This window comes from Salvia hispanica, chromosome 4 (assembly GCF_023119035.1).
Source record: "Salvia hispanica cultivar TCC Black 2014 chromosome 4, UniMelb_Shisp_WGS_1.0, whole genome shotgun sequence".
In the NCBI taxonomy this organism is placed as follows: Eukaryota; Viridiplantae; Streptophyta; class Magnoliopsida; order Lamiales; family Lamiaceae; genus Salvia; species Salvia hispanica.
The window spans coordinates 42617935-42629378 of NC_062968.1; the positions used below are offsets into that span (position 1 = coordinate 42617935).

Here is an 11444-nt window from a genome sequence, read left to right on the forward strand (position 1 = left end):
GGAAATTAGAACCCGAAAAGAACCAAAACGTGCATCTGAACACATGATCCGAAAATATTTTTGAGTACTCCAATACCTGACTCGAGTTTTCAATATGTTTGTCTTTTATTTTACTGAATTATGCGAAGATAGTATAGTCATGGGTAAGTAATAGTATCATATCTATAGAGACTTTGGTATTTGACTAACAACTGCAAACCAATTTGAATTACTCTTTCGTTCCATAATAGATGACACATTTGGATAATAACAAGAGATTTTAGGAGAAGTTGTTTTGAATGTTGTGTGGAGAGAGAAAATAGTACTCCCTACGTACCATAATAGATGTCACACTTGGGGAATAACACGGGATTTTAGGAGGTGTTGTTTCGTGTTTTAAGTGGAGAGAGAAAATAATGTATGTATATTAACATCAGAGAGAACTTTTTTGTAACGACCCGCCATTCTAGGGTACAATAATAATGACGATCGCTAACTAGGAAGACTGAAATGCAACAAGTTCATAGGCTAGGGCTTCATTTAAAGGAAATTTACCAAAGCATTTAATGAACAATTAAATAGGAGAAGAATAATGCCTTAGCAAAGGAATCCAACCAAAAAGGCTATCGCAATAAATGCTTATCAAAGTTTCCAAAATAATTCCAACTGTTCCATATCCAAAAATTCCCACGAAATAAAAGTATTCATCCCAACCAAAAGATCACAAGTTTTCATAATATATAGCGGAAGCGATCAAGAGAGAAGTGAGGCTATGTATGGAGACACAACGACACTTAAGGTTCCAACAGATCATGTTATTATTTCCTACTCAACACCGCCGCCCGCTCATGACCGCTCAACCTGCACATAGGGAAAACACATGCAGGGCTGAGTACTATAATCATACTCAGTGGACTCATTGCCGAAAACAGTTTTATCAACAGTAGTAATTATCATGCCATTTTCGAGTGTCCGTCGGGGTTTTAAATTTAGAAAGACCCGAGGCACCAAAATATATTCTTTATCAATATCACGGTCGCGCAACCATTTTTCTCATCGACGTTTTCCATATCCTCATTCTACATGACAAGGAATGCGGCCGCAATCCAGGTCACTAGACCGGCCAACCCGTACGCTGACACTCGGTCTAACATTGGTGTACACTAATCCAAGTAGAGTTTGCGGCTCTACAAGGGTCCGAATTCGATTAAATCAATAGTGGCATAGCCACGAGGGATAGGCACGACAAAACAAATCAAGGCATGATAACACATATCTCATTCTCATCAATATCAGTTTAGGACAATGTCCTTATTTTAAAAGAAAGCCCACCTCGTCGGCTTAGCTCGAAAGTATTCTCTTCTCCTCGTTTATCACGCTGAGAGCGCGAAGTATCACCTTTAAATTAGGCGTATCATAAATCAGTTTCGAACATTGATTCAAAACACGCATGTTCCCATGTTTCCCTTTTTCCCCTCGATAAATCTTTAATATCATCATCCAAAATCAAGGTATGATTAGCATATCATTTTTATTCAAATAACAACTCCAAATTCACCATTAAATCGTGTCACGCATGAGTGCTCTACACACATAACACACGCACACGAACACCACACATGTGCACGCCGACCGAGGCGTGCACACACACACACACACGGTCACGCACACACACACTCACACATGTATCCCAAAATTCACCGATTAATTTTCTATTCACTCGATCTATATGCATGTGGACTCAAGAACACCGATTAATCGGTAGAAGAAGAGGAGATCAAAATTAAAGTACCTTTTCCAAAAGAACGAACGGTAGAAACAAGTTATAGCCTTGATTCTTCAATAAACTCTTGAATTTCAACTTGGATTCTTCTCAATTGATGAAGAAATCTTGAAGAAAGTAGAAGAAAATTTTGGAGAGAGTGGGGAGAGAGATTTCGAAAATATGGAGGAGTGGGGCGGCGGTTTCTATTGATTTAGGTTTAGGATTTCTCTCCTATTTATAGAGGTTAAGATATACTCCAACAATTAAATAATAAAAGATTTGGAGAGATTTGTTTGTTGGAGTAGCCGAAAATTGAAGAGCAATAGTAGGAAATTTCGAATTCTAGGCTATTAAATTAGCCTATGATTTAAATTCAAATATTTCACGGAGTAGGAAATAATAACATGATCTGTTGGAACCTTAAGTGTCGTTGTGTCTTCATACATAGCCTCACTTCTCTCTTGATCGCTTCCGCTATATATTATGAAAACTTGTGATCTTTTGGTTGGGATGAATACTTTTATTTCGTGGGAATTTTTGGATATGGAACAGTTGGAATTATTTTGGAAACTTTGATAAGCATTTATTGCGATAGCCTTTTTGGTTGGATTCCTTTGCTAAGGCATTATTCTTCTCCTATTTAATTGTTCATTAAATGCTTTGGTAAATTTCCTTTAAATGAAGCCCTAGCCTATGAACTTGTTGCATTTAAGTCTTCCTAGTTAGCGATCGCCATTATTATTGTACCCTAGAATGGCGGGTCGTTACATTTTTCCAAAGAAAGAAATGTGATATCTTTTTTCCATCTTTCCGACGAGTAAAAGGGTTGGGATGGTGGTTGAGTTCTGATTTGTGAAAGGCCCCGACCGGTGATTCAATTTTGGATCCATTAAAGCCATAGGATGACACTGATAAGGGTTTAACAATGATAAAGGTTGGGTTTCTAATTTGTGAAAGGCCTCGACCGGTGATTCAATTTTGGATCCATTAAAGCCATGGGATGACACTGATAAGGGTTTCCGAGCCGTTACTCCCCTCGGGTGGTGTTTCATAGGGCTGGAAAATCGTGCGGATTGGGTCACTATCGGGTCAATCCAATATCGACCCAATCTTATCGGGTCCCAACCCAACCCAAATCATCGTGTTCTTATCGGGTTCAACCCAAACAGATTCGTGTCAGATTCGTGCGGATTTCGTGTCATCCAAAAAAATATCGGTCGTGTCGGATTCGTGCGGATTTCGTGTCATCCAAAAAAATATTGGTCATTAAAAGATGACCAATATACCCTAGCTTAAGGAACAAGAAACTAAATATAAGGGAAAGATATGCCAACTTAATAATACAGAACAAATAATAAGATATGATGTAGATATGCTCGTATTAGACACTGTTGTTAGATTGCAACGAATCGAAATCAGACGTATGATGCACTTTTTATTAACACTAAATAAACCTGCAAGTATACAGAGTATATATAGTATAGCTAAAGGTTAGTACCGGATATCGAACACGAGGAAGGCAAATACAAAGTGTCTATCCTCTACTAAGACTCGATTACTATCTGGAAAAACAAGTAGGTTTTGAAAACTTTTGGAAAACTAAAAACAATAAAAAGCATAGACCAACTAAAAGCAAATAAAACAAGGAGAAATACGATAGAGATAAGGGAATCCCAGGGATGTGTATTCACAGTTATGGTTATACAAAATTCTAACTACAATACCCTAGCACAGTTTTTACTTTGAAAGGACGAGTCACCTAGCTTATGCCCATGCGATACAAACGTTGATTACAAAGTTAGGGTTGTCAATCCTAACACGTAACTCCAAAAAGCGCCTAAGACCCTTGAAAAGTCCTCACTCTCAATTAACAGTGCCGGTTTAAGGGAAGCTAACTGTAGTGTCTACTAAGTGAATCTAACTCGCTAGAACTCTATCACAGTTATGAAGCAAGTTATATTAAATCATACAAGATTGTGTCACTCAATCATGCAGCATCAAGAATACTTAGGGAAGAAACAAAGTAAAAACAAAACGGATATTAAATAGAAAAAGGAATTCGTATAACCAAAGTCGTTACTAACACATCCCTAGAATCCTATGAGTTTAGTTACACATAATTAAATAAGCTAAAAACATAGATTGAAGGGAAGATAATTTGAACATAAAACTAAAGCAAATAAAACCCGTAGGTTGAATCCTTGTTGTTTTTGATGTTCTTGAAATCCTTCTCCAACTCCTTACACAATTGAAGTATTCTAGGTCTTAATCTCTATGAAGTATTTTGCAAGTAGAAGTTCTCTCTTTTTGATGAAGCTTGAGGTCTTATTTATAGGGAAAAACCAATCCTTGTTGTAGAAGGAAAAGATCTCCAAAATATGGTAAATCTGGGCGCAAATCTAGGGCTTCTCGGGCTTCTCCGGCGTAGTCAGCACCTATGGCCAAGGTCGCGTTGAGTCAGAGCCTGTTTCCTCCGGCGGACCGCCGCACGACTTGGTCGCCGGGACGGACTTCTCTTCCAAGCGCATTTTTCCGAGGCAGTCCAGAGTTGTCGCCTGTGGCGCCGCCGCTCCAGCCGGACCGCCGATTTTCGAGACTTCTCTTCCAACTTGTGTTTTCACGAGGGCGGCGGCTCCCAGTATTTTCAGATTTCTTGTGCGGCTCGGCTGCCAATTATGCACATTTCTCACAAAACACGTCAAAATACCAAAATAGACAAAATATGCAAATAATGGACGTGTAGAGCGATTTTGACATAAAAAACGGACCAAATAATGGTCTTAAAACAGTGCAAAATCCGAGCGTATCAACGTAGCATCCCATGAATAGCATGAATCGTTGTCCTTGAAGTTCGACTGATGAGGGACGTAAGCGGAGATAGAGAGGAGAGAAGAGGCGATGCACCGATTAGAGTTTTGATTCACAAGTGAGGGGTGCAGGAGTAAGGAGATAAAGGGCATGTAATATTAGATTAGGGTTTGCCTGAATCTCAAATGAGGGGGTGGAGGGTTAGGTCAGATTTTATTTTTATGAAAATAAAGGTATTGCAGTGTAATATTTTTTAACAATGAGATTAATATCCAAATTTAGTAAATTCAAAATATGACTCTTATTCAGGGAGAGACGGAAATGGCATAACACGACTCTTATTTAGGGACAGGTAATGTATTTTCTTTTTCTTTTTAAAGATGATCAACAATGGTTCTCCATCTAACCTCGTGATTACTCGAGCTCTCCTCCAATCGCCACCGCAGCTCTTCCCAGATTCCACCATAGTGGCCCTCAGAAAGAAGACGAAGAAGACTCATGAGAGCATCAACAACAGGCTCGCTCTTGTGATGAAGAGTGGGAAGTACACTCTTGGCTACAAGACTGTGCTCAAGACTCTCAGGAATTTCAAGGGAAAATTGATATTGATATCGAATAACTGTCCACCATTGAGGAAGTCTGAGATTGAGTACTATGCAATGCTTGCTAAAATTGGTGTTCATCATTACGGTGGGAACAATGTTGATCTTGGGACGGCATGTGGAAAGTACTTCCGTGTCTCATGCCTTAGCATAGTTGACCCAAGTGACTCGGACATCATCAAAAATTTGGCCGGAGATCATTGAGTCATTGGAACCGCTGTCTTTTCTCTTGTTTGCTTTGGATCCTTCGATATTTGAAATTTTGCACGGATTAGAAAATTGTGGTATTCGTTCCTAGTTTTGTTGAGTTTTTACATGTTTGGTAAATCTTGGATGACCTATATAAGAAACGACTGTTTGTTTCAAAAAAAAAAAAAAAAAAAAAAAAAAAAAAACCTCGTGATTACTCGAATCCCTGATCTATCTGTTTAGAGGGGAAACGACTTACCAATTGAGTTGCGCTTCATGGTTGGGACGAGTGGTGTATTTGAATGTAGATATATTTTACATAATGATATCATTTTTATAGGTAGAATGATCCACTCCCTCTATCCTAAGGAAGATGACCCCTTTCTTGAGCGACACGTGATTATATGCAACTTTATTTTGTATGTTAAATGGAGAGAGTAAAATAACATAAAAGAATTAAAATAACGATAAATTTGGTTTATAATTTTAGTAATAAGTGAACTTAGTTGAGAAAAAAAAAAGTTTGTCATCTACAGTGGACAGAAGGGGGTATTTAAATTTTAAAAAACATATAAGGAAAAAAATGATTACTTGCAATGGGTGGTCCATACTTCAGTTTTGATACTTTGATTAATGTCAAAATTGTATTTCTCAATATTTTAAAGTTTTAATGTGTAACTAATAAAAAAGAGATAGATTGAAAAAAAAATTAAAATAAAAGAAATAAAGAGAAAATATAGAAAATTTAATCAATACTATTCCTTCGTCTCACTAGAGTATCCACTCTTTCTATTTTAGTCCATCCTACAAGGCCCACCTTATTACAGAGAAAAAAATTTCCAAAATTAAAATGTGAACTACTCTTGTAGGACGGACTAAAACGTAAGGAGTGCATACTCTTGTGGGACGGAGTAAAAAATTTTAAAATAAACGAAATAAAGAGAAAAAATAGAAAAATTTAATAAATACTACTTCTTTATCCCATAAGAGTATATACTCTTTCTGTTTTAGTCTGTCGTATAAAAATAGTGCACATTTTAATTTTAGAATTTTTTTTTATACAATGAGGTGACCTAATTTTTACTAATAATACTTTAATAATTTTTCGCTTTTCCATCTCACTTCCTTTTTAATTATCTATTAAAATTTGTGTGCCAGTACAAATTTGATGAAATTTAAAAATTGAGACATTGAGTAAAGAGTTCAGGTAAGCTTAGTATTTTTTTTCTATCCTTCTCCCCAAAGCTCCATCTCTCAATTCATTTCTCTCTCAGAAAACCCTAGTAGCTATGGCATCGAGTTCTACTGGTCGCGCCCCTACTTCCGGTTCAAAATCGTTCGATTTCGGCTCCGATGATATCCTTTGTTCCCACGACGATTACGGAAATCAGGACGGAAATAATGGTATCCACACCGATCCTTCCATTGCACCCAATTCCTCCATGGTATATTTTACTTATTCTCCTTTGCTCTCGTTCCTCTATTGTCTTCTTATGCTTGATTTAGGTTTTTCTGTTTTATTATAGGTGTGTTGACTGTTTTCTGTTGTGTGAGAGTGATCGGCTCTGCAATTTCAATGGATATAGTGTGTTTTTTGCGGTTGTTAAACTTTTTTGCTTCTGATTGTTGAAACTTTCGGCTACAATCAAGCTTATATTGATGTGCCTGTATGAGTCGATTCAGAAGGATTTGTATGAAGAAATCTAGAAGCCTTGGTATTCATAGAATGCAATCCAGATTAAATTGTTATCTGCTAGTAAAGTAGGGAACAAAAGCATTGAAATTTCATGAGCTTTCGATGGTTTGTCGAGTGCCTATTCTTTGCCGAGCAATATCCTGTCCCTGCCTTCTTCTTGTTAGGTTGTAGTCGGCAGCTTAGTTTTGGTAGGAATTTGTGTTTTAATTTCTGTGCTTGAATCCACTGCTAATTTATTTATTTATTTATTTTTGGATTGAGATTGACCAAGCGTTGTAACTTGTCTCTGCTCTAGATTGAACAGGAGTTCAACAAAAGCAGGATGGCGAGATCATCTGTATTTTCTGCTGCAACTTATGTTACACCTGAAGAAGCTTCATTTAGTCAAGATGTAATCACCAGCGTTGAAAACAGCGTGAAGAAGTACACTGACAATATCATGCGTTTTCTTGAGGGAATTAGTTCGCGGCTGTCACAGTTGGAATTATACTGTTACAATCTAGACAAATCAGTTGGAGAAATGCGCGCTGACTGGGTTCGTGATCACGGAGAGGCAGAGTCAAAGCTCAGATCTCTAGAAAAGCATGTTCAAGAGGTACCCGTTGCCATTAATTTTGCTATATATTATTACCATTTATATTTATGCCCCATTTTTTATCATACGGGCATGGGCTATTGTTTGTCAGTGCCAACCCCCTTGCTCACCATTTCTGGAGAATTCAGTAAAATGTAAGAACAAAATTTTCAATTAAATCTTGATTTCATGGAAACTGAATCTGAACATATTTTGTTTTCAAATTTTAAGTCTATAATCTATGGCGCTTCCTTTGTCGGATATTTGTGGTCAGGCATTCTGCCTGTTTCTACAAGAGTTGTTTGTTGAATTTTTTTCTTGGAACTGCAATTACTATATTTTCTACTAGGCATATCAAGATTACATCATTGTAAACTAACAAAAGGTCATTTGGTAACCACCAAGTTAGAGTTAGATATTCCTCTTCAATCTCTCTTCCTGTCTGCATTACAATGATTCGTATCCATCCTTCCTAAGTGAACTAATTATTGGAATACAGGTGCACAGGTCTGTGCAGATTTTAAGAGATAAGCAGGAACTTGCTGATACTCAGAAGGAGTTAGCCAAACTTCAGCTTGCACAAAAGGATTCCTCTTCAGCTAACACTAAACAACAGCATGAGGAGAGAACTTCTGCACCTGCTTCTGAACCTAAAAATGCTGAGAACTCGTCAAATTTTCATGATCAACAATTGGCACTTGTACCTCATCAAGTAGCTCCACAGCCCTCTCACCATCCACGGCCAGTTGAGCATCAGCATCCTTCAGTTGCACCCCAGTCATCCATGCCTCCCCAGAGTATGGCGTCATATTGCTTGCCTCCTCAACAAATGACCAATATACCCCCATCCCAACAATCTCAGACTCAGTACCTGCCGGCACAACCTCAACTTCAAGATCTCTCCAGGATGGCACCACGGCCTTCCCAGCCTCAGGGAAATATGACACCGCAGGTTCAGTCATATCCGCAACAGTGGTCCCAGCAGCAGCCTGTTCAACCATCCCAACAGTCTGCTTTGCCGCCACAGATTAGAGCCTCCTCTCCACTGGTTTACTCTTCCTATTCTTCTGGTCAGCCAAACCAATCTCCTTCTGAAGTGGCTCCTGGAAGCATGCATATGCAGGTATCGTTCGCAGGAGCATCCCAACCTGGTTCGGCAGGCTCTGATGGATTACCTTATGGGTACGGTGCACCTGCCAGACCAATTCAACAGCAGGCCCCTACACAACAACACAAGGCTGGGTACGCAGCACAATCAGGGGATGGTTACATGCCTGGTGGCCCTCATCCACAACTTCCTCCTGGGAATGCATACATGGTTTTCGATGGTGAATCAGGAAGGGCGCATCATCTGCCTCCACAGCCTCAGTTCCAACAAAATGTTTATCCGACAAATAGCTTCCCCCCTCAGAATCCACCTCGTGTTCCTAGCAATAACATGTTAGGCACACCTCAGCCCATGCGCGGCCATCCTTACAACGAGCTGATTGAGAAACTGGGCAACATGGGATACAGAAGCGACCATGTTATTGGTGTCATTCAGAGGCTGGAAGAGAGTGGTCAGCCTATCGATTTTAATTCTGTGCTCGACAGGTTAAATGGACACTCTTCGGGTTCTCAGAGAGGATGGTAAGCGTACTCAAACCGGCTTCACTGCTCAGTGTGATTTTATGTAATGAATGAATAAAGGATTTGTGAGATGTACTGTCGCATGATTTCGTATATATAGGGATAAAGAGATGCTCTTTTTTCAGTAATCTCTTCCCCAATGTTGTTACTGCTAATTTGGGACATGGTATAGCCCCCTCACTATGGTTGGTTTGTACGTATACCTTGTCCACTTTTTATTTCTATATCGACCTTTTAGCGTGGTAGAAATTTGGAATGGCAGATCTTTGTATTCCTGCGTGTTTCGTCCTCTGTCGAACAAATGCAAAATTCATCAACCCTAACTATATAGATATAGTTATATGGCTGAAACATAATTCCTCCTTCTGCCATGATAAGTTCCATTTTTCCTTTTTTGTCTGTTGGTCAATAGATGTCTGATTTTACTTTTACTATATTTGGTAAGTTGACCTTAATTTTATGGCTATGTTTCCATGTAGCCTTCAATCAATTAATATCAAGAATATAGATTGCTACGGTGGTTGTTGTCGAACTCAAGACTGCCAGTGCTCGGAGAATGGCCATTTTATGGGCGGAAGACAATAGAATCTTGGTTTAAGTCTCAAATAGAGGGGGGATAGGGTGGTGGGAAAGGGCATTTTCCTTTTCTTCCATCTAGATCCATCAAAAAAATACTGAATATCTCTTTTATTCAAAACACCAAAACTGTGATTTCTTGTATCCAATGCTGAGATTCTACGTTTAATAAAAAAATTATGCATTGATTATGACATCTCAACTTCAACACGTATCTGTCTTTTGAAGTAGACAACAAGTTTGCAACCATCAGGTTGAGTACGGTATTTTTGCTTTACATATTTATATATTGTATAAATTATTTCTTTGGTTCATAGGATTATTACCAATGCAAGTAAGTGTATGATTATTCTCTCACTAAATAGGCCTCCTTTTCTTGGTGGGGACAAAGAAGAAACCAAAGAATTCTTTGACAATCTACACTCCCACCTACTGAGACATACATTGATTGCTTTCGTTAGTTCTGTTAGTTACATAGCTTTATGATCCCTTAATCGGCAAGTTGGGTTCATTGCATACCTAATTCGTATTTTATTTTCTGATTGTGCTTAGAGTTTTCGCATACAAATAGGCGAGACATTAACCGGTTGAAATAAAAGAGTCTCAATGGAGAGCATACAAGGAAAAAGATTGATGTTGCTAGCTTTATTGTTTGCTATAGTGAGAGCACAACAAATTACCAACAATCCTCCCAACAATGTTGCTTCTTTGGGAAAGGCTCAGCTCCCAGAGAGGAATAAAGGAAGAGGTGGTGGCAGTGGCAGTGGTAGTGGAGGGGTGTATGGGGGAGGAGGATGTGGATGGGGATGGGGAGGCCCCGGCGGTAGTAGTGGTGGCGGTGGAGGTGGAGGTGGGGCTGGCTATTGGAGATGTCAATGCACGAAGCATTCGGGAAAAAGAGGAAATCGTCATATGGCCGACGAGAAGAGAGATTTCGGTAGTGAAGAGTTTAGGATGAGAGAATTCGGCGAATGCACCACGAGAGGGAGGTGTGAGGGAATGAGATTAGACTGTCCACTACACTGTGGAGGTCCTTGTTCCTATGACTGCACCCATGCTTGCAAAGCTTACTGCAAACACTGAATCTTTTGTTTCCATTTTCAAAGGAACATCTTGTAATTGGCTAAGTTGTATCAGGTTATTTTCTTGTTCTGTTGAATGGGAGGGGGATCGTGTCTTGTGCCTTTCAACAAGAGTTATAGGGTCTCGTTTAGATGAGATCTATAGTGGTTAGGTAACATATTTGAGATGAAAAAACATTGCTAATGAAGAAAATTAGTCATGTTATTACAACCAAGGTCTTGTCCCTAGCTTTCACAGTCAGAAGCCAGTGGCGGATCTAGCATAGAACAAACGTTCATTGCTAATACGGTATATGATCTGTTTAAAATCATCTCTGTTTATTGGCGTAGCAGTAGTCAACTTACTTTTCCCATTCTTGATGCGGGTTCGAGCATAAGAGCGTTTTTTCTTTTCCTACTCAATTTCAAATGTACTCCATTTACTTTTACTATCTCCTGCTCCATTTAATTCAAACGTTTTTACTTTTACTAGTATTATTGCATTTAAAGTAAATGCATTGCCTATAGTTTCTTTCTTATAAAACTTAATCTTTTAATATATTTA

At 38.7% G+C, this 11444-nt stretch overlaps 3 protein-coding genes across 3 annotated transcripts; all 3 read left to right on the top strand.

Annotated features, from left to right (window-relative positions):
- Positions 1-4910: 4910 nt before the first annotated feature.
- LOC125223740 (60S ribosomal protein L30-like) lies at positions 4911-5505 on the top strand. The gene has a single exon (XM_048127023.1). The coding sequence runs from the start codon at positions 4933-4935 to the stop codon at positions 5356-5358; it is 426 nt and encodes a 141-aa protein (XP_047982980.1). The 5' UTR covers positions 4911-4932; the 3' UTR covers positions 5359-5505.
- Positions 5506-6545: 1040 nt separating this feature from the next.
- On the top strand, positions 6546-9513 carry LOC125222376 (putative uncharacterized protein DDB_G0291608). The gene is made up of 3 exons (XM_048124935.1): positions 6546-6788; positions 7335-7634; positions 8113-9513. The coding sequence occupies exons 1-3, from the start codon at positions 6633-6635 to the stop codon at positions 9244-9246; spliced, it is 1590 nt and encodes a 529-aa protein (XP_047980892.1). The 5' UTR covers positions 6546-6632; the 3' UTR covers positions 9247-9513.
- A 911-nt stretch (positions 9514-10424) lies between these two features.
- LOC125221117 (glycine-rich protein 5-like) lies at positions 10425-10901 on the top strand. Its single transcript, XM_048123241.1, has one exon. The coding sequence runs from the start codon at positions 10425-10427 to the stop codon at positions 10899-10901; it is 477 nt and encodes a 158-aa protein (XP_047979198.1).
- Positions 10902-11444: the final 543 nt, after the last annotated feature.